General features: G+C 41.8%; 1 protein-coding gene across 1 annotated transcript in view; it reads right to left on the bottom strand.

Moving 5' to 3' along the window:
- Positions 1-22,811, bottom strand: part of slc1a7b (solute carrier family 1 member 7b) — a gene marked incomplete at both ends in the record, with an annotated part of 179,314 nt that overhangs the window by 61,332 nt on the left and 95,171 nt on the right. The window contains 2 exons of the mRNA XM_084307618.1: positions 3,495-3,710; positions 11,166-11,245. Of these exons, the coding sequence (XP_084163744.1) occupies positions 3,495-3,710; positions 11,166-11,245 (296 nt within the window). The remainder of the gene's footprint in view (positions 1-3,494; positions 3,711-11,165; positions 11,246-22,811) is intronic.

Here is a 22,811-nt window from a genome sequence, read left to right as displayed (position 1 = left end):
TCCATGAAATAAAAACACCAGTTCAGTAAGTCATTCAAGCTTTATCTTTACCCATTCACTCACACATTCACACACCAACGGCGGAGGCAACCATGCAAGGTGCCAACCTGCTCATCGGGAGCAATTAGGGGTTAAGTGTCTTGCTTAAAGACACTTCAACACACCGCCCCAGGAGGAGAGGGAATCGAACTGGGAACCTCTGGATTACCAGACGACTGCTTTGTGGTGTTCAGAGTGGGGTTATTCACCAGGCATCACTTTGACAGTCGCTGTACCTCGTCCCTGTAAGCCGACTCGTCTCCCCCTGAGATGAGCCTGACGACAGTGGTTCATCCACAGTTCATCCTGTGGTTCTATATTCTGTTCTTGCCATCAAGATTGTCTACATTCCATACACTCTCATTTCTTTCCTACCAAGTAAGGAAAGTGCTTGAAAATTCATTTTTATCTTCAAGTTCAATTTCAACAAATTCAAGTGCAACTACTATGAAGAATAATAACAATAATAATGATGATAATCATACACATATTTTATATCATTGGAAATCCCTAGTTGTTAGCTTCAAAATGGTACCAAATATGAGGTGCTTTGAAATATCCAGTAACTAATAATCTATCACAAACCGATGCAAGTTCATGTTTAGGGATTGTCTAAATGGGCATGCAAAACATCAAGGTCTAATTTAAAATGCACAAAAGGAAGCACCATTCAAATGAATCATGGTCAAACCCCAACTCACTGATGCTTGTGCACACCGCTGTTAACACAGCCGTGTGAACACAGACGAACTAAGCGACAAGTGCAACAATTGTATCATTATAGTCCCTGTGTCTCCCTGAATCGGAACAAAGCAAACGAACTACAGGTGTGAAAACACCCTTATGTTCCTCCAAGGTCCCTCAGGTCCTCTGACCAGTTCCTCTTGGCTGTTCCCAAGTCCAGGCTGAAGCTTAGGGGGGGCCGTGCTTTTGCTGTGGCAGCCCCAAAGCTCTGGAATGAGCTGCCACTGCATGTTAGGCAGGCCCCCACTCTGCAGGTGTTTAAATCACGCCTCAAAACACATTTACTTGCTCTGGCTTTTGGTTTTTAAACAGTTTTTGAGAGACAACATATTGTATATGTTTTTATTGTGTGCTTTTTTTTTTTTTTTTTTTACGTTTTTATCTTATGTTGTGGGACTTGTACAGCACTTTGGTCAACTTTGTTGTTTTTAAATGTGCTTTATAAATAAAGTGGATTGTATTGGATTGTATGCAAGAGTCAATACATTTAATTAATGTTATGGGCCAGTTCACATCGCCCAGGTCCGTTACAGTACAAGTATTTACACAAAACAACCTCTGCATTTAGATTGCGACAGGGCAAAATCCATAGTAAAATCCTTAATGTTGTTATTTATGGCGAACTATGAGGCCCAATGTGGTTGCAAGTAGTTTGATATTTCAGTGCATCAACAACTTTATAAACCTTCTAAGCCTATGGCCCCCTCCATTTACCACTGCTGCTTCTCTGTATCGTAACTCTTTGAGTATTTGGCATATCGGAAAAAGCTCAGCGCCATCTGAAAGCCAAGGAGCTGAGCTTTCTTCACATATATGGCTTATTACGGTAATCCAAAAACTGTGCGCGTTATTGAGGAAGTAAACACAAGTCGAATTCTACCTGCTTCAAGGTCAACCACCAAGGTCAAAATTTCGCCTAGAAAAAAGCGAGTAAAAAGGAGCCAGGGTTCACAAACTTGATTGCAGTTGCATAATAGTTCCAAATTCAAAATGTACATGTGATTGATGGTATACTTCACTAAAATCCTGTAAAAATCCCATTCCGATTTTTGTTTCTCTTGTCTAATAACAGTTTGATACACACTCAAAACATACAGTAAGTTCAAACAATAACAGACATTGAAAGCTGATGTAGTTCTGAAAAAAGGTTGAAAAGCACTTACAGTACTCACAGCACATTCTCTGACAATTACACAGCAATAACAACTACATATACCCAGGTTGACTGTTTCAGGCTTAGGTTTAAAAGGGTTCATATTTCCTCTCATAGTCACTTCAGCAACAGGTAATTTCCAAACTTGGAACAGACTCATGGCAGAAATGGCTATCCAACACTTATGAGAGCCACCTATAATTAACAAATAATTGATAATAGACAAGTATGTGTTCCTTATGCTTTCAACTTTATTATTATTATAATGAATTTGTTTTATTGATGCCCTTGGGGGAAATGCAGGCATCATAGCAGCATGGGGGGGGGGGGTACAGATATGGGCAGGGTAATAGTAGAAAGACATAATACTGAATACTAATTTAATTAGAAATGGATTTCTTTCTCAAAAGCATATGAACAAAGCTGTGATGTCTGTGAACCGTTCTGCCTCGAAAGTACATGATCAAAGTTAACTCTACTCTCAAATATGAACCGTTCTTACCCTAGCAAGTACATGATCAAGGTTCACTCTATTCTCAAAGATGGAGAAAAGAGAGGACCGAAGAGGACGATGATGTATTCATTTAATTTTCAAGAGTAAGGAGTCACTTCTCAGAAAACTGAAAGACTTAAAGTTTACATAACACATTCATTTTAGAGGAGGGAGGTAGGTGAGGGGGCTTAGGGGGAGGAGAGAATAGTCTGAGGGAGAGAAGAAAGGTGATGATGATGTGTTGTTGACATTATCTGGTTAATTCATATTGTGAAATGTCTTTGACAATGAATTCAATTATGAACACTGTGTTATTTAAAGGCTGTGTGAGAATACTGGGCAGTTTAAGTGCAGGTTATGGAACTGTTCAAACACGTGTTATAGTCATTATAAGAAGCATCTTATAGAAATAATAATACCCTATTCATTTTCACTGATCGGTCCAGTATAGAGCTAGCTACAATTCCCCTGCAGGCTCTCACTGGGCTACCACTGAAGCTTCTCATGGCCAGTACAGAGAGACTCATGCAGAAGGAGCTTCTATCGGCCATCAGGGTGCTCGATGACAATGCCACTATGTAACAACCCATCATCTACACTCACTGCACACACATCCACATGTAGGCTACACACTCACTGTAACAAACACTCACCTTATCACTCACTTTACTCACTTTAGACACTTTAAGACACTTTATATTGATCTATTATTAAAGAGATTTGCACTAAATTCATACCTCATTTGTACCCTACACTAAGTTTTGTACCTCATCTCATTTCTGCATTGTACCTCACTGTTACTCATTTTACTCTGTATTGTATATTGTATATATATGTATATTGACTGAACATTCCTTTACTTACTTTTTACTTACTTCTTAATGACTTTTTCTTTCTTTTTTTTACTTACTTTTTTTTACTGTATGTAGCACACTCTCAGGGGCTCATACAGAAACAAGCATTTCATCAGAAAGTATTCTGTATTTTATTATGACAAATAATAACCAAACTTGAAACTTGAAGCACTAGTGAAACTTCCGGAACGGGCCCTGTGGGGAGACTTACCGGATCAGGTCCAGCAGGGCATCGGCAGAACTCATGATGGGCTTGCTACCTTCTTCTGAGTCCTCCTTCTGGGCGGCACCCCCCGGGTGGATGATGGAGACCATGATGATTCCCACCACCACAGCCACAAAGGTGGTCCACAGGTAGTAAGACACCGTGATGAGGCCTAGGCGGCTGGAACATTTTGCATCCAGGGCGGCCAGTCCCGACATCAAACTGGGAGAGAGAGAGAGAGAGAGAGAGAGAGAGAGAGAGAGAGAGAGAGAGAGAGAGAGAGAGAGAGAGAGAGAGAGAGAGAGAGAGAGAGAGAGAGAGAGAGAGACGGAAGCTCTGCTTTAGAATCAAAAGATGATTAAAAGGTTGAGGGCGTTGCACGGTTAAAAAGTCACTTTTAGCGAAATGGACATTGGTTGTTTTGTATGTGCGTTTAGTTTTATATGTGTGTTTAGTATCATATTTTAATTCGGTAGTCCTCTGTCCTTTGCCGCTGTACTGCTCCTCCCTCCCACTAGAACCTATACCTGTTTTTATATTTATATACCAGTGTCTTCCAGAGTTTCAGACTACTCTAAAAGTCGGTAGCGTAATCGCTACTTGGCCAGCCGCCTCACATATGTTTTTTTTCATCATCGATGTGTGTTTTGTTTATCTGACAATTCTTGACAGATCAATGTATTACAATTTAAAAAATGTATTTAAATTTTTTATAATAAAATCTTGGGGCAGTGTGGTAGAGTAGAGCTCTAAGCACTCGCCTACCACTGCAGGGGTACCTTCAGCTATGAACATAATAAGCCAGTGTTCTTTGGCGAGAAGCCAGTGGGTATGTGAGTCCTGTTCGTTGCAACAGCGACTCCTACTGGTCGGTCTGTCAGTGCCTGTTCAGCACGGAGGGGATCTGGGGGGAGATAGCATAAACCTCTGCGCATGTTACTCTCTCCCAGTGAAACTCCTAGCTGTCGGGTGAAAATAAGCGGCTGGTGACTCCATATGTATGGGAGGAGGCATGTGGTGGTAGTCTACACCCTCCCCAGACCGACAGTAGGGCAGCATGTGGTAGTCTACACCCTCCCCAGACCCCCCAGACCGACAGTAGGGCAGCAGGTGGTAGTCTACACCCTCCCTAGACCGACAGTAGGGCATCATGTGGTAGTCTACACCCTCCCCAGATGATAGTAGGGCAGCATGTGGTAGTCTACACCCTCCCTAGACCGACAGTAGGGCATCATGTGGTAGTCTACACCCTCCCCAGACCGACAATAGGGCAGCATGTTGTAGTCTACACCCTCCCCAGACCGACAATAGGGCAGCATGTTGTAGTCTACACCCTCCCCAGACCCCCCAGACCGACAGTAGGGCAGCATCTGGTAGTCTACACCCTCCCCAGACCGACAGTAGGGTAGCATGTGGTAGTCTACACCCTCCCCAGACCGACAGTAGGGCAGCGCAATGACCAGTAAGGAAATGGCATAACGACTATATTGGGGGAGAAAAAGCTAAATTGGCTAAATAAATGGTGTTTTCTTCATTTAGCTTTTAATGTAATGCCACACAATGTAAATCATCAAACATGGCACATTAAAATCACTGCCAATGCCACTATTTGTGTGGCTCACTTCTGTGTGCCTCTGACCTACATATGCACATGACACATGAGGATGACTTGGGTAATCTCCATTTGAAATGTCTCTGAATGATCCTACCGCAATGATCTTGGGAAGGTTAAAAGATGGCTGGGAAGGCTTATCATGTGAAAAATATCCACACTAAATCTTAAGAAGCGTTGTGGGAGGCCCTTCTCGACCCTTCTCTTTCACCCTCTCTCTCAGTTGTTGTACTAGGCAACAAGCTGTTACATGATCCTCACCAAAGATGGTGACCAGTGTCCATGGCAACCGTCCAGCTTCCACCAGCCTGATCCGTACTACCATCCTCGCACTGCACCCTAACCCTCCCCCTCCCGGTTGCCTCTTGTTATTCGTTCACTCATAACCGATTGAAATGGGAAAGCAACGTGATGCATGGAGCTTTCATAAATGTGGATACAAACAGCCAAGATGCCGACGGAGACTGTGTGCAACTGTGCAAGCTTCGGGGCGCTCATCAAGTATTCATGTCGGTTTGACCTTTTGTATTAGCGTCAAAAACAGTTCCACATTCGAAAACCGATTCAATGCTCTTTGCCTTGAGGCAGCAGAGGGGATACAGTAGCATTTCCCGCTCCACTCCAACATACCATGTGTGCATCTGTTTACGTTCCCCTGAGGTAGCGTTATATGGGCCGCCACAAGCTAATCCTCACATGGTATTTTTTATGTGCAACTAGATTCCCGGTTGGATGTGATATTTCAAAGCTTTGTGAACCATATGAAACGTGAAGGAACTGACAGCTGGCAGGCTAGCAGGCGTCAGGAAGGGTTTTGATTTGAAAATGGTTTTATTTATTAGGAATAATCATCCCAGTCATCTTTGTTCTCGTCTACAGCTTGTGGTGAGAATATCTACAGATCTGCAGGTTATTATAGTTAACTATCACTAAACCTAAAACCAAAATTAGGCATGTAAAAACCTTTTAGTTAACTGAAATAAAAATAAAAACTAGACTTGGGAAAAGATTATAAAAAGAATAAAACCACATGAAGTAGCAAACCCACTCTGGGAACTATAACTGAAACTAAACTGAATTGAAAACAAAAATGTAAAACTAAATTACAATAAACACTGATGATAAATACAAAACTATAATAACCCTGCATTGTACATGTATATATGTGCATGTGACAAATAAACCACACTTTTGACCATGTTTATTCTTTTTGTGTTTGTTGGCTGGTTTTTGTGAATGTAATGATCAGTCGTTAATCCCCCTCTGCTCCCATTTAGGACAGCATGTTATACACACGCACGCACACACACACACACACACACACACACACACACACACACACACACACACACACACACACACACACACACACACACACACACACACACACACACACACACACACACACACACACACACACACACACACACACACACACACACACACACACACACACACACACACACACACACACACACACCATATATTCACAGAGGCACTAAGAGGCACATACTATGGCTATAAAAGAGAGAGAACTAAATAAATACTGTGTGTGTCGATGCATTTTTATAATATGTGTGTGTGTGTGAGAGAGAAGAGAGAGACACGGAAAGAGAGAGGGGGAGACCGAGAGAGACAGAGCAGATGCTCTCTTAATTCAAAAGCTTATAGTCATATAGGCCTGACTTAGTCCTGGGCTGTCTGTCTCTGTTGAATATCCACATACTGTAAGTAAATGTCCATACTGTGTACATATTTGCACGCTAATACAGCAAAAACACACACACACACGCACGCACACACACACACACACACACACACACACACACACACACACACACACACACACACACACACACACACACACACACACACACACACACACACACACACACACACACACACACACACACACACACACACACACACACACACACACACACACACACACACACACACAGAGTGTATGTAGTTTATCTTTTGTATTGCTCTTTTATCTCTGACTAATGCATTTTGTATTTAACCTAACATGGTGTTTATTAACCTTGCCTTATCAACCTGGTGTTATTAACGGAAAGCGATATATAAACAAATTTGACTTAGACTTTGATGCTTCATCAAAGACTTGGTCGATCAGCCTCTTGATTTCAGCCACACATGACTTCTTAACAAGCTCAGAGGTTTGGACCTAATCATCAGTGCCATTCTCAGAGCAGCTGTCTGCTCACATGCGCTGTGACTGGCTTAGAGGCCGGGGAGGCCGGACTGATCCGCTGCATCTGCCCATCTCCACTGTGCGTCCGTGTGGGTTGGAAGAGGGCTCATAACGGTGTCTCTGTTTCCACCACATTTGTGTTCATTTTGAAAGAAAGAATGTAGAAAAGTAATTCCTTTTTCTCTTCCATAATAAGCCAGTGGGCAGGTGAACCGCCGTTAGATGAGATTAGCTGGCCTAGCTATCTGCTCCCTTGCAATAAGCATGACAAAAAAGTACACAAAACCTATAGTCTCGCAGTAGCCATTCTTGAAGACACTCTGACGTCACGAGATCGCCGCCATCTTGGTATTGGGGAAACAAACGGATTTCGACGATCAAATGTATGCGTTGAGCTCTGTTTTTATTACATGTTTTATCACATTCTTGTTAATTTCATAACCTTTTCATACGATTTGTTTTGAAAATATTGAGGCCAACATGGCATTTCACTATTTCGAAAGCCTTTCTGGTGATTCTAAGGCGAGATATTAGTCAAAGAAGCTCGCCCTGATTGACTTGACCTCATGTCCATACAAGACACCTGCATTTACATTTAGTCATTTAGTCACCTGCAGACATGGACATCTCTCGAATACCCAAATTGAAGCTGCTGTGTTACGTTTTGTAGTAATAACAAAAACAGAAATCCAAATTGCAAGTTTTATATAATACCAGCCGAGGCATCACGGAGGAAAAAGTGGCTGGCGGCTAACGTTCGGCTAACTCCCTCTGGTGTTGTGGTCGTGGTAGCTACATGCTAAGCTAACATTAATTACATCATATAGAACCGATAGTCTGAGCTTATCTTATCTAATCTTATGTGGTGGTACCACGCGTGCCACTACCCGATCAAACATCCATGTTAGATTAGATAAGATAAGCTCCTATCGGTTCGATATGATATAATTAACGTTAGCTTAGCATGTAGCTATTTGTCTGGGTTAACGTAGCTAACGTGCTCTGCCAGCCACTTTTTCCTCCGTGATGGTATAAAACTTGCTATTTGGATTTCTGTTTTTGTTATTAGTACAAAACGTAACACAGCAGCTCTTTGGCATTGTGATGCACTGAAGAAAATTACCCTTGATTGTGTTTAATTTGCCGCTTTTCCGATCCATTTCTGCACTAAATGAAGTGTTCACAATGTACCCGGGGTGCGTGTTTGCCCCACGCCGTAGTTGCGTAGCAACAACAGACAGGAAGTTGAGTTCGAGAATATGATTAGATAGATTTTTTTTAAACAATATGTTTATTGGTATTTTCTTTTTTTTCAGTTTTACAGCATCAGTTCAACAGTTCAACAACCATACAAAAGGAAATGCTGCCAACTGCCCCCCTCCCCGAGTTACAGAAAAATAGATACAAAATAACCCCCCTCTAGGCCAGACCCCCCTTCCCCTCCCCCAGACTAGGACCTCAACAAATTCAGTTTTTTCTTTTTTTACACATTTTGAGAATTTAGTAAACCCAGTTACACCCGTCTAACAGGTGCCCATACTTCTATACCAAACAAATAAATATCTAACGTTACATCTTTTCTCTTCAAAGAGCAACTAATAACATTTACAGTATCATTCATTGCAATATATACCCATCAGAAAGACAAAAGGGAGCTTCAATAATAGCCTACATCGTCAACCTACTATGTAATCTGTTCTAAGTATTGCCTAAACCCAGCCCAGCATTTATCAAAGAGATGTGGTTTTTTCTTAAGATTGAACATTATTTTCTCTGATGCCATGTACGAAGAGATTTCACTAAGCCACGTAGACATGGGGGGGGGGGATTCAGCACTTTTCCACAGCATGGCAATACACTTGTTCCCTGCAATCATGGCCAATTTAATGATCCGCACCTTGCCTCTCTTATCTGGAGAAATGTCAGACATGTCTCCTAATAATGCTAATTTAGGTGTACATGGGATCTCAAACCCTGTGACCTCTTCGAGAATCTCCCAAATTGAGCCCCAGTAAGGTCTCAGTTTGTTACATTCCCAGAACATGTGGAGCAGGCTACCTGTTTCCGTTGAGCACCTAGGGCAAAGGTCAGAGATAGCATCATTCATCCTGTGAAGTCTTTCCGGCGTAAAATAGGTTCTATGGAGAATGTTAAATTGCATATGTTTATGTCGAGTGTTATATGAAAAAGATAGTGCAGACTCACATAGTGATTCCCATTCATCTTCATCAAAGGTACAGTCCAGGTCCCGCTCCCATTTGTTCTTGGCGTTTAGGGGTATCATTTCTGTACTGGTCAGAATTCTATCATATGTTAATGATAGGATGCCTCTAGTGTGAATAACTCCTTTTAGAATATCATCTATGAGGAGGGGTTTTGGAAGAGTGGAGTTTCCTCCCTGACCTGTACCTATGAAGTGTCTGACCTGTAGGTATTTGAAGAAATTAGTAGTTGGAAGGTGGAAGGCGGCGCGTAACTGTTCAAAGGACATAAATATGTTATTATCATATAGGTCCCCAAAAGTTTTAATTCCCTGAGTGTACCACTTCTTGGTGATGCCATCTCTAAGTGATTCTGGCAAAGCTGGATTGTTGTGGAAGGGAGTCTTCCTGTGAAATGCAATAAAGCTACCAAGATGTGTCTGAATCTCAAACCATGTTCTTGCTGTGTGTTTAATAAATGGGTTATCTGAACTATTCTTCAGGGTGTGGTACTTCCTGATAAAAGGAATTCCGGCCAGCGGTACGTCCATCGTATGGCATTGTTCTATTTGTCTCCAGGCAGGGGCATTAATCGACTCATTCTGCCAAATCCACAGAGCCCTTGTCTGTGCAGCCCAGTAATAGCGTTGGAAGTCCGGGAGTTTCAGTCTACCACACTGGGGGGAATTATATAGGGTTTTAATTTTAATTCTAGGGACCTTCCTTCTCCATATGAATGCAGATATTATGATTAGATAGATTGATGATGCAAGAAGGGTCTGTGAGACTACCCAGAACCATGCCCAAATAACCCCAAATGACTCCAAATGACCCCCAAAAAGATGAGGAACACAGTTCATCTGGCAGGAGAATGAAAGATCAAACAGTAGGGAATGTAAGTTTTAACTAGACAAAAAGAGCTGTTAAACAACTCCTGTCAAGGTTTAAAGGCCCAATCCGTTATCTACAGTAAATGGAAACAAAGAGCCCCACACTAAAAATAAGAAATAAGAATACGTAAAAACATTTTCTAATTGATTGACTGAGCTCTTGAGACTAACAAGGTAAATATATTTTTGGTATTGTATTTGCTGTATTTTGAGGCTATAGAAGGTTCATTTAGGTTCAGTGTCCATCTCATTATCCGTGCTTTCCCGAATTCGGATTCGGGCTCATCCCTAATACACAAGTTTTAGCATGTTTATTTATGTTCATGTTCATAAACCATCTCAGTGTTCCCTTCCTTTATTATATATATTTTAAATAAAAGCCAAAAGGTGGATAGGTACAGAAAATGGTACAGTACGATCATAGTAGGTTACCATTGTCAGAAATACCATAGACCATACCATAGACCATACCACTGTGACCTCTATTTTTACTTCTATTTTACATGCTATACTATTTTATTTCATACTATCTTGTCTAACACAGTCTCTGGAGCGAAACAGTAAGAAGCATTTTGTATAAAAGTATTCTGTACTTCTGTATGACAACTATTAAAGAAACTTGAAACTTGAACTTGAGATAGAACACTGCAGACTTATTATAGGATACTATATAAGTCTTATAATATACTATAGTAATACTATAGTTAATTTTCATATGGAGGAGGTTCTTAGCTGAAGTGTAGGGTACAGTGACGTTACCTGGACACGACGAGAGGTAGGATCAACATCTTCAACATCCTCATCAGAAGCTCTCCTGGGAACTGGAAATACTTCACTTCCTGCGGTGGAGGACAAACAAAGGTTGTCAGTGATACCAATAGACATAATATTTTTTCCCATATAATAATACCATTTATATTATATTACCATTATTATATGTTACCATATAACATATCATTTTCCCCCACATGGTATTATTTCAAGTTCAAGTTCTTTAATAGTTGTCATACAGAAGTACAGAATACTTTCATACAAAATGCTTCTTACTGTTACGCTCCAGAGACTGTGCTAGACAAGATAGTATCAAATAACATAATAACATAATATAGCATGAATTTAGAAGAAGAAAAATGAGGTCACAGTGTTCGGTATAGACATATGTACAATGTTCTGAGTTACCATATAATATACAATACACAATACTATGCAGTGTACTAATGTACAGTACTATCTAGTGCAAAGCAGAAATGGGATGAGGTACAATTTTAGGTACAATTTACAGTAAGGTGTACGAGTTGTAGTGCAATCCTTCATCCATAAATATAAAGTGTGGGGAGTGGGTGCTACAGTGTGTTTGTTTAAAGTGGGTGTGTGCTATAAAGTGTGTGGAGTGGGTGCTACAGTGTGTTTGTTTAAAGTGAGTGTGTGCGTGTGGATGTGTGTGCTATGTGCGTTTGGTGGTTGTTGTTGTGTAGTGTTCATTCATTGTTCGTTTAGCAGCCTGATGGCCTGGGGATAGAAGCTTCTTCTGAGTCTTTCTGTGCTCGCCTTGAGACTCCGGTATCGCTTGCCTGACCGCAGCAGTTCAAAGAGGCAGTTGTTCGGGTGACTGGAGTCTTTAATGATTCTCTTAGCCTTGCCCATGCAACGCTTGTAGTAAATGTTCTGGAGGGTGGGGAGCCCCCCTCCAATTGTGCGTTCGGCTGAACGTGTCACTCTTTGTAGTCTGCTTCGGTCTTGTGCAGTGCTATTCCCAAACCAGGAGGTGATGTTGCCGGTCAAGATGCTCTCTATTGTACATGAGTAGAAGTTCTTAAGGATCTTCTGGCTGACTTGGAACTTCCTTAGGCGCCTGAGGAAGTAGAGGCGTTGTCGTGCCTTCTTCACAACACTGTCAATGTGTGTGGTCCATGTCAAGTCCTCGGATATGTAGGCTCCGAGGTACTTAAAGCTGTTGACTCTCTCAACCGGTGCCCCGTCGATGCTGAGGGGGCTGTAGTCCTTGACCCCCGACCTCCTGAAGTCCACAATCATCTCCTTTGTTTTGCTGACGTTCAGGGAGAGGCTGTTTTCCTGGCACCATCCCGCCAGGACCTTGACCTCTTCCAGGTAGGCCCTCTCGTCGTTGGCAGAGATCAGGCCCACCACCACTGTGTCGTCAGCAAATTTGATGATTGTATTGCTACTCCGCTGAGCCACACAGTCGTGTGTGTACAGGGAGTAGAGGAGGGGACTCAGAACACAGCCCTGGGGGGCCCCTATGTTGAGGGTGATGGATGAGGAGGTGCAGTTGCCTGCTCTCACCACCTGGGGTCTGCCAGTCAGGAAGTCCAAGACCCACTGGCAGAGGTCATAGCCCAAGCCCAGGTCCCTGAGCTTGGCTATGAGTATGGAGGGGACTATGGTATTGAATGCCGAGCTGTAGTCGATGAATAGCATTCTCACATAGTTCCCCTGCCTCTTGTCCAGGTGTGATGCTGCTGTGTGCAGCACATGGGCTATGGCGTCCTCCGTGGACCTGTTGGGGCGGTATGCAAATTGCAGGGGGTCCATGTTGATGGGGAGGGAGGAGCAGATGTAGCCCTTTACTAGCTTCTCAAAGCACTTCATGGCTATGGAGGTGAGAGCTACAGGGCGGTAGTCGTTGAGGCAAGCAGGCTTGGATTTTTTGGGTACAGGGATAATAGTGGACTTCTTCAGGCAGGTGGGGATGACAGCCTGTTCTAAGGACAGGTTAAATATGTCAGTGAATACTGGGGCCAGTTGGTCGGCACAGACTTTTAGGACGCGGCCGGGGATGCCGTCCGGACCTGCTGCCTTCCTGATATTCACTTTTTTAAAGGTCCGCCTCACCTCATGCTCTGTTACCCTGAACACTGCGCCTCCATCAGCAGCCGACCCCCCCCCCCCCCCATTGCAGAGGCTTGTGAGCTGGTGTTGTTATTACCAGCATCAAACCTCGCATAGAAGATATTGAGGTCATTTGCTAAGGAGATGTCACTGTTCAGTTTGAGGGAGGCGCCTTTGTAGTCTGTCATCGTTTTGAGCCCCTGCCACATAGCTCTAGAGTCAGCTTGTTCAAACTGGAGTTCAATTTTATCCCTGTAGCGCCGTTTGGCCTCTGACACTGTCCTCCTTACGTTGTATCGCGCCACCTTGTGGTCATTCATGTTGCCTGCCACTAGGCCGTTGTTGTATGCTTTGGTGCGCTCTCTCAGAGCTTCACGGACGAATTTGTCTACCCAGGGTTTTTCATTTGGGTAAACTTTCATTTTGGTAGTGGGGATTGTTTCTTTCACCCTAGTACAAACATAGTCCAGCACTGTTTCCGTGTAGACATTAATGTTATCTGTGTCGCGGAACACATTCCAGTCTGTGTAGTGAAACACTGACCGGAGCGTCTCCTCTGACGTCAAATCCCATTTCTGCACCTCTCGCGAGACTACAGGAGTACTTTTAATTCTCTGTTTGTACTTTGGTGAAAGAAAGATGGACGCGTGATCTGATTTACCAAAGCCACTATCAGAATGAGCCTTGTAGCCACCTTTAAATTGCGTGTAACAGTGATCTAGGATGTTACCGCCTCTGGTGTTGCAAGTCACATGCTGATAGAAGTCAGGCAATACCTTTCTCAGATTGGCGCTATTGAAATCTCCCAGCACTAAAATGGCGGCGTTAACATTCGCCACTTGTATTCTATTTACCTCGTCGTGGAGTCTGGAGAGCGCAACCTTGTTGCTGGCTTGCGGTGGAATATACACTCCGATCAGGACGATCGCCGTTAACTCCCTCGGGAGGAAGAAAGGACGACACTTGATGGTTATATATTCCAGTTCTGGGGAGCAGTGGTTGGATAATTCCTTCACGTTAGTTGGATCGCTCCAATTTTTGTTAAACATGAAGGCAATACCTCCTCCACGTTGTTTACCGGACTCTGCTGATGTCCGATCCTTGCGATGGATAAAGAAGTGATCTGCCGGTTGAATTGCGTGGTCTGGAACCTCCGGTGTGAGCCATGTTTCGGTGAAGCAGAGGACGTTGCAGTCCCTAACGTCTCTTTGATATTGAATCCTTGCTCGGATGTCATCCAGTTTATTGTCAATTGATTGTACATTGGCTAGCAATATACTGGGCAGTGGTGTACGGTGGCGTCTGGATCTCAGCCTGTTACGGATCCCAGCCCTCTTTCCTCGTCGTCTGGGTCCTCTTTTCCTGGGATCTAGGAACAAAGGATCTGGTCCTAATCTCCGGAGAATTTCTTCAGGCCATTGATGCGGTTCGGAAAGCTGGTCCAGTGAGTAATCCAGTTGGTAAGTTTCCCGTAATCCAATGTCTATGAGTGACTGACGGTCATATACATTAAATGCACCAACAGTTGGTACGAACAAAACTCTAAAAACTATAAATATTAACAGAAGTAAACACAGTCTCGACGGAGCGAACAGAAAGGCAGCCGGTCGGAGCAGCGCCATCTCTCTCATTTTCCTAGTATTGTAGAGATATTCTCGAATATTATTCAAGGCATGGCTAGTTCTTTTTAGATTCTTCCTCACACATATATATATATATATATATATCCAACACACTATTTCAAGATGTTTTATAGATGTTGATAACAAATGTACTGTACTTTCTGCAATACTGAACAAGAATGGGTAACTCGTTTGTTCTATGATTGCCCACATAGTAGTAATTTTTGGAAATATTTTGAGAATTATATATTGTGTAAAACATCACATATGACTGAAGGATATGGCTTGTTTTCGTTGTTTATAAAAGATGAAATGTGTATGTAAATAGTAATACCTATATCCAGGGCTTTCCATAAACTGGCTGGCCCGTGTGTTAAAACCTAAGACAGAGGCCTGTGGCTGTGGACAAAGTCATAACAATAGATAAACCTAGGTTCTACTGCAAGGCCGAATGTACAGAGAAAAGTTGGTTGCTAGGGTGACGAGATAGTGGGAGGACATAATTCAATTTGCCGGAACGATTGCCTCTGTGAACTAAATCAACACAATGTAGACACACCGCGGGAGAGCAGCTGGAGGCTGATAACAATCAACGACAGGCTAATCCCACTGTAATCTAACACGACTATCATAAAAGCTACTGTAAATATATTAACACTTTTATTTTATTTGCAAAATGTCATATCCATGTAATGTGTCTGAAATTTGTAACAAACAAGAAATGCATGTCAGTAGTTATTATTTCAGGGAGTGAGGTTCCACTGGGATTTCCCCCCATTGCAGTCGCTCAGTGAAGATCAAACTATCAGTAATTAAGGCCATACCCAGGGGAGGAAACTAACTTTTTGGCTTACCAGCCAACTGGCGAGTATATGATTTTTTTTACCAGCCAAACCGATTTTTTACCAGACAAAAAAAAATCGCTAATTGTGATAATGACTTCTTTGTATGTCAAGCCGCGTCAATGTTGTGTATGCATCTGGGTAGGCACACTGTGCCTTTAAGACAGCACAGTGCTGTGAAGTACCGTCAAGTGTTGTGGTAACGTCAGTTGGGTTGGTGTGCTGTTGTGCACAGTGCACTGGTTGAGCTAGCCCCTTTCGTGACTGCGATGTGCAAGCCAGGGGCTTTTGAGCATGAAATAAAATGTCTAACCTTACGTCGTAGTCCGGTGCTTTTTTGGAAACATTATAGTCATAACAGATACACCTAGCTGGCTGCTTTGAGAACACGGGGCTAACGTTAGCTAGCAAGCAGCTATAGCTAAACGCTAACTAGAAGCTAACCACTGTATACAGTTCCAGTAGACTAACATTACACCTCTGTGATTTAAATGTGTCCTTAGTAACTTATACTCAAGGGTTGTACTAGGGTTGGATGCAGTTCCCCGTTGGTCAGTCTGTCTGTTTTCCATCTTCTGCTGTGTTTAACGTTATCTGTTTGCGAGTGCTCCTGATGGCTAGCCTAGTACCGCGGGACTTTTATTATTATATGTCCGCGGGTTGGCCAGTACTGCGCAAACGTTTATTAAACATTATATGTCCGCGGGTGGTCTTGTGCAGTGCTCTCGTGGCACTGTCAACTAAAGCGAACACTCAGAAGACGCGCACCGTTTGCCAGTGCAGTGATTGCAGAATGTTTTATTTTTTTGTATACTCGCCAGCAGGGGAGGAAACAAACTTTTTGGCTTACCAGCCAACTGGCGGGTATCTGATTTTTTTTACCAGCCAAACGTAAAAAATACTAGCATTTGGCCAGTAAAGTGGCCTAATTTCCTCCCCTGGCCATACCGTATTATGTATTAATAATCCTTGATGGAGGGATAGCTTATTTAATAATTGTACTGTTGTAACCAATAAAGGTAAATGCTTTAACTTAATCTTTGAGCGGATGCATTTTATAGCGTTATATACTTTATACTAGTTTCCATGGTAACTACTGCAATACCCATAAGCCTCGCCAATCTTCGACCAATCGCAAGAGCTCAACTACTCCCATGTTTGTATCCCATGCTGTTCTTGTTGGTTATCATGCCATTCACTGCCATTTTTGCTTTCATCAAAGCTATGACCATTCATGTCCAATACACAAAAACTACAGCTATTTTGAGAAAGAAAATGTAATACTGCAGGACACCCACACACACCGACACACACACACACACTGACAACGGCACGCATGCACGCACATGTGATTGCAGTACCCCATTGCGTGCGGGGCGGGTGCAATTACAGGTGATATGGAGTGGAGGGTTTGTGAGGAAATGGCTTGTGATTAAAAGAAAGGTCATTGATTAAAATTCCTCACTCTCTGTGTTGCTGTGTTCCTTCCTCAGCATCTACTGGACAGTGGCCCTTGAGCAAGGTAGTAATTTGATTTAATTTATTTTGTATTAAAAGGTGCTGTTAGTGGTATTTCTTTGTTTAAATAAGTGTTAAATAGCTCTACATTCCGACAGCTGTAACTGATATAGTGTTTGGTCAGTAACTTGTAACTATCCTGTTCCCACATTATCCAATCAGGAGAGACAACCCTATATATTTTAACTTATTTCCATCTACAGGGGGGGGGGATACAGAGCTTCACAGTCCTATACAGTCCAGTATCTATATACACTATAGATACAATATAAAATATAAAATATAAATACAAATACAAGTACAATATAATATAAAAAAAGTACACATACTTTATTTGTCAAAATAGCTGTAGTTTTTGTGTATTGGTATAAACGAGTATAACTACACTACACTATATCAGTGGTGGCTGTCAAAATGTAGAGCTATTATTTTAATATATAAAACACTTACCTTAACAAAAAATACCACTTACAGCTCCTTATTAGCTGATGCCATAGCGACCACTAGTCTGGGGTTCAACATGGTAAATGGTGCATTTATATAGCACTTTACAATTTGGTTCCTGACATTCACCCATGCACACACAAACGGAAGAGGCAACCATATGCAAGGTGCCAACCTGCTCAATTAGGGGTTAAGTGTGTTGCTCAAGGACACTTTGACAGACTACCCGGGAGGAGTGGGAATCAAACCGGGAACCTTCCAATCACCAGACGACCGCTCTACCTCCTGAGCCACTGTCGCCCTCCAACATGCAACAAGAAGACATTGATGAAACAGAAAAACCTATATTTTAACTTTTTCGTCCTGCACATTATAGCAATAGAAAATAACTATAAAACAATCACGAGCCATAACAGTGAAAACACATACAAAGGCAACACAATAGACAGTTCACCAATCGAAGAAACTGGCTACAGTGGTGTGATCCTGCCAGGGCTGACCACTGAAGAAACCTTTAACTCTTTCTGCACCAAACACGAGAATTCCCGTGTTTCAAATCCAACCGTTGTGCGCCAAAAACAAGAAAACTTGTTTTTAGATCCTTTTTTTTTCTTCTTCCGATTTTCCCATTCTAAACACTCACGCTGACCTGCCTGTCTCCCTGGCACCGCTGCCTACAGTACGTTATAATTGCAATGACGATCGAATCCCGACATGTGGCAGTATCGCCTACCTTTTGAACTGGGTCTCTAAGGTGTCTTTCAGTGCCTCGGTACCGCCGGCTGCAGGAATCCCCTCCCCCTCAAAGTTAATCAGCACACAGCCATCTGTCGTAGATTTGCCCGCCTGAAATCTATTGTTTCCCATATTATAGCCAGACCCAATGCACACAAGTAATGGCGATCGTGATGGAACTACATGGATTATTCATTTTGGAGTACCTTCTGACTAAGGTAAGGTCTATTTTAGGCCTATTTTACCGAACCTAAAACATGCTTTTGTATTGATCACAGCGTCGTACTTTACCAAACCTAAAACATGCTTTTGGTAACGATTGCAGCTTCGTAAAACTACCTCCCCCCCCCCCTTGATGATTTTGTGAAGAAACATCTATATATGGTATATACCTTTGATTTGGAAATAATATAGGTTTCAGGCAAGCAACCCGAACAATTTGCACATATGCATATAACACGTCATATCTCACTATCTAGAAAACGGGACTGGATTATTTTGAAATGAGGCGATGTTTAGTAGAATGTATGTAGAAATGAACTGGTTTGTCAATGTTGGACTATAAATAGTGCCTGTCAAATGAGCCATACTATTGTCTCCATAGCTATAATATAGACTATACGATGGGTCCGCAAACATCGTGAAAATGGTCAATAACGCTGGCACCAGGGAGTAAAGATGGGGAAACAGCGTGGCAGTCAATGAGTTAACTGACTCATACTTTGCAGACTAACGGATTCTTTGATATCATTGATAAATCAGTCACATTTTTGTTTCCCATATGCTGCCATGCAGAGGGACCTCTTTAACACTTTGAGTGCCAGCAGGGGGCGCTAGAATTAGCGCTTGAGTGCCAGCGCTCTATTCAATGACATGAGCACATTTGCGAACGCATAAACTATATCTTAAATTATGGCTATGTGTCTAATACGCCCGTCGCTTATCAATTACTTGTTTGCAGTCAACATTGTCGAAACGGATAGTTTTTTAATCTGTACATTTCCGTTTTATACCATTTTGAAAAATGCTAGTTTTTTTAAACTTCCAGATTTTTTTTTTATTCTGCAGGAACCGCCCATTTAGTGGAATACACAAAACATGTTGTAATTTTTCGGCCTATTTATGAAACGCTAGATTATCGATAGTATATGTGTACTTATGCACGCTAGAAAAGCGGGCTGAAAAATCGATTTAACCATTTCCTGATCAGCACACACACACACACGCACACACATACATATGGGACACGCTGAGATATAGGTGAAAAAAACTCTGATTATCCCAAGACTGGTAAAATAGATTCCCTACCTCAGATCAGATGTTCTCCAAAAAGATTATTCCAATTCCTGATCACCATTCCAAATATCGATCGTGTTTATTGATCCAACGCTGGGTACTGGAAACTCATATTCCACGCTGTTATGAGGGTCGGCAATGAATCCGATCGTCTCCGGTTACATGCCTGATAAGTAAAATGTGGATTCCGGATTTTTTTCCCCCCATCCATTTCATTCAGTCCAATCCAATGGGTGCAATACCATCCGGAGAGACGATAGGGGCGGTATTTTCCCTGTTCGAGCTCAGAGAGAGTCCCAGTGGTAACGTGAGGCTAGATTGATGAAAAATGAATGGAAATCACTAATAAAAAAAATAACGATTAAAAACAAGATTTCTCGTGGCTGGCACTCAACGCATGGCATGAAATAACGAGATTTCTCGTGGCTGGCACTCAAAGTGTTAAAGGTGCTATATACTGTAGATGCTATAGATAACATTTAGCTTTTCCCCAAAAAATATTATTGATATATATTATTATTAGAGCTGGGCCGTTAACGGCGTTAACGTGCTGCGTTAACGCGAGACTAGTATCGCGCGATAATATAATTGACGCTGTTAATCTAAAAAAAATTAAACATTTTTTTTTAACTTTTATTTACCCAGGGTAGGTTCGTTGAGCACAGATGCTCTTTTTCAGGAACGCCCTGCTTCCACACAGTTCCATTCACACCTGGGAGCTGCCCAGTACAACCACAGTTGACACCATTGGCCACTGAGCAACTCCACTGGAGCAGTTGGGGGTTAAGTGCCTTGCTCAAGGGCACTTCAGTGGTTGGTGTTCCTGCCGGTCCCGGGGATCGAACTTGCTGGACTGACACACATGCTGGACTGAAAATTAATTGTTTGTTTTATAGAATAGAATAGACTTTTAATTGTCATTGCACAGTATACAACGAAATTGAAATGTTTATGATTTGAATTCAATCCAATACATGGACATTTTGATTTTGAATTGAGCATGACTCTTGAGTGGTTTTTGAATTTATGAAAAGGTAATTGATTGTTACATTTTAGCAAACTAACCTATGATTTAGCTTGCTCAGTAGTCTAGGCCTACTTATTTGGGTAGAACGCACATATTTTGAATGCCTTTGGCAGATTTTTTTATAATTTTTTGAGCCATTTTAATCTAGATTAATCTAGATTAAATCCAGGATTGCAGATAGATTAATCTAGATTAAAAATGTTTATCTATGCCCACCTCTAATTATTATTAATATTATTAATTAAAAGAAATGTTGGCGCGTCTTAAATGAATGTTGTTCTTTACATGTATCTTCTCCCTACTTGTTGACATGTTGGTGCTCTAGAGTTTACCAGAGATGTGCCCATAATTTATTTCTGGAAATAACTCATTCAGCATTTGAATAAAAGTATAAAAATCGACGTACTGACAGAAAAAATATTATACTGACAATATAATATTCTTGGTCAACTTAAGACCAAACCGAACGATTATTGACTAAGTCTCCTGATTTCCAGTTCTTATAGTTTATATAGGTGGATTAATAACATTGGAATCTCTCTGCGAGGGATGCAGACTCCCTCGTCAAAAGTGTCTGCGTCCAGGCCCGTTTCTTTCCATATGCAGACTATGCGGTTGCATAGGGCCCCCGAAGCCACCAGGGGCCCCCTAAAATCGCATAAAAAAAGAATATATTATTTAAAAAAAAAATCTTTTCTTTTTTATTCACTCAATACACTGTATATATATATCCTGTAGGGATGTAACAAATCACCAACTTAATTTACCAATAGGCTACTGCTTATGACAGTAGCTTACTGACAAAAATGTAGTTGCATTTTCAAACTTTATTTAACTTTAACTTTATCTTAAATGGTTCCATTTAAATTTCAATATTATAAGTCAAAGATGATCTGTCTCATTTATCTGCATTTTGGAGATGTTATAATGCAGATTCTGTAAAATCCTGTAAGTTTTCAGGAGTTTCTTGATGTAGGGGAGCCCCAGTGTTTCCTATTTATTATAATTTTCTGTCATTGCTGGGGTCAACTTGAGATGTTTGATTTGAATTTGTGAGAAAAAAAGATATATGTTTTTTTTACGGATCTAGCCTCTTTTCCTCTTAACTCACTCCCATTCTGGTATCCCTGCACTGGCTCCCGGTACACTATAGAATTCACTTCAAAGTCCTCACTTTCACTTTCAGAGCACTCCACGGTCAGGCCCCTATCTACATCACTGAACTCATCCATCCCTACACCAACACCCGCTCACTCAGATCTGCCGATCAGCACCTCCTGGTGGTCCCCAGGTCCAGGCTGAAAACAAGGGGTGGTCGAGCCTTCGAGGTGACAGCACCAAGGCTCTGGAACGCTCTCCCCCTGGACCTGCGAACTGCCCCCTCCGAAAACTATTTTAAAAAAACAACTAAAAACACATTTGTTCAGACAGGCCTTTGGTCATACATAGGCACTTTTTCTTGTCCTCACTGTTCCTATAGTTTTGTTTTTAATTAGTGACTCATGATTTTATCCAAATTCTTTTATTCTACTTTTTATCTGGTTTCACTGGTTTTTTAACTGCTGTCTGTTGTTGTTGTCGTTTATTTCTGTTTTTGTTTTGTTGTGTTTCTTATATAAGCTGTAGTGTAAAGCACCCTGTGCATTCGTGCTGTGAAGGGTGCTATATAAATAAAAGTCATTCATTCATTCATTCAGCGGCAGCTATTAGACGGAGCCCGTCATAGCAAGGCCACACTTTAAAAGATAGGAGTGCGTCACCTTGTTTGTAGAGCTATAACTATATTCTATATTATAGCTATGGATACATTACTATGGCCCATTTGACATCACCTATCTATCGTTCAATATGTGAAAAAGAATGAATTTTTCCATCCATACGTTCCTGTGTTATACCATGGTATGATTTTAGAGCAGTCTGGGGTAATTCCCGAAATTCTGAGTTATAGCCTTATACGTCAATTCTACTGTAAACGTTGCCGTTTCTTGACTGTACACGCTACTATTCCCAAATCACATCTATGTCATAGGTATTATGTTTCATCATGAATGCATGAAAGGGGGGGGGGGGG

This window comes from Notolepis coatsorum, assembly GCF_963971535.1.
Source record: "Notolepis coatsorum genome assembly, chromosome: 2".
NCBI lineage: Eukaryota > Metazoa > Chordata > Actinopteri > Aulopiformes > Paralepididae > Notolepis > Notolepis coatsorum.
Note: the sequence above shows the minus strand (reverse complement) of the source record. Positions and strands in the feature narration are given on the sequence as shown.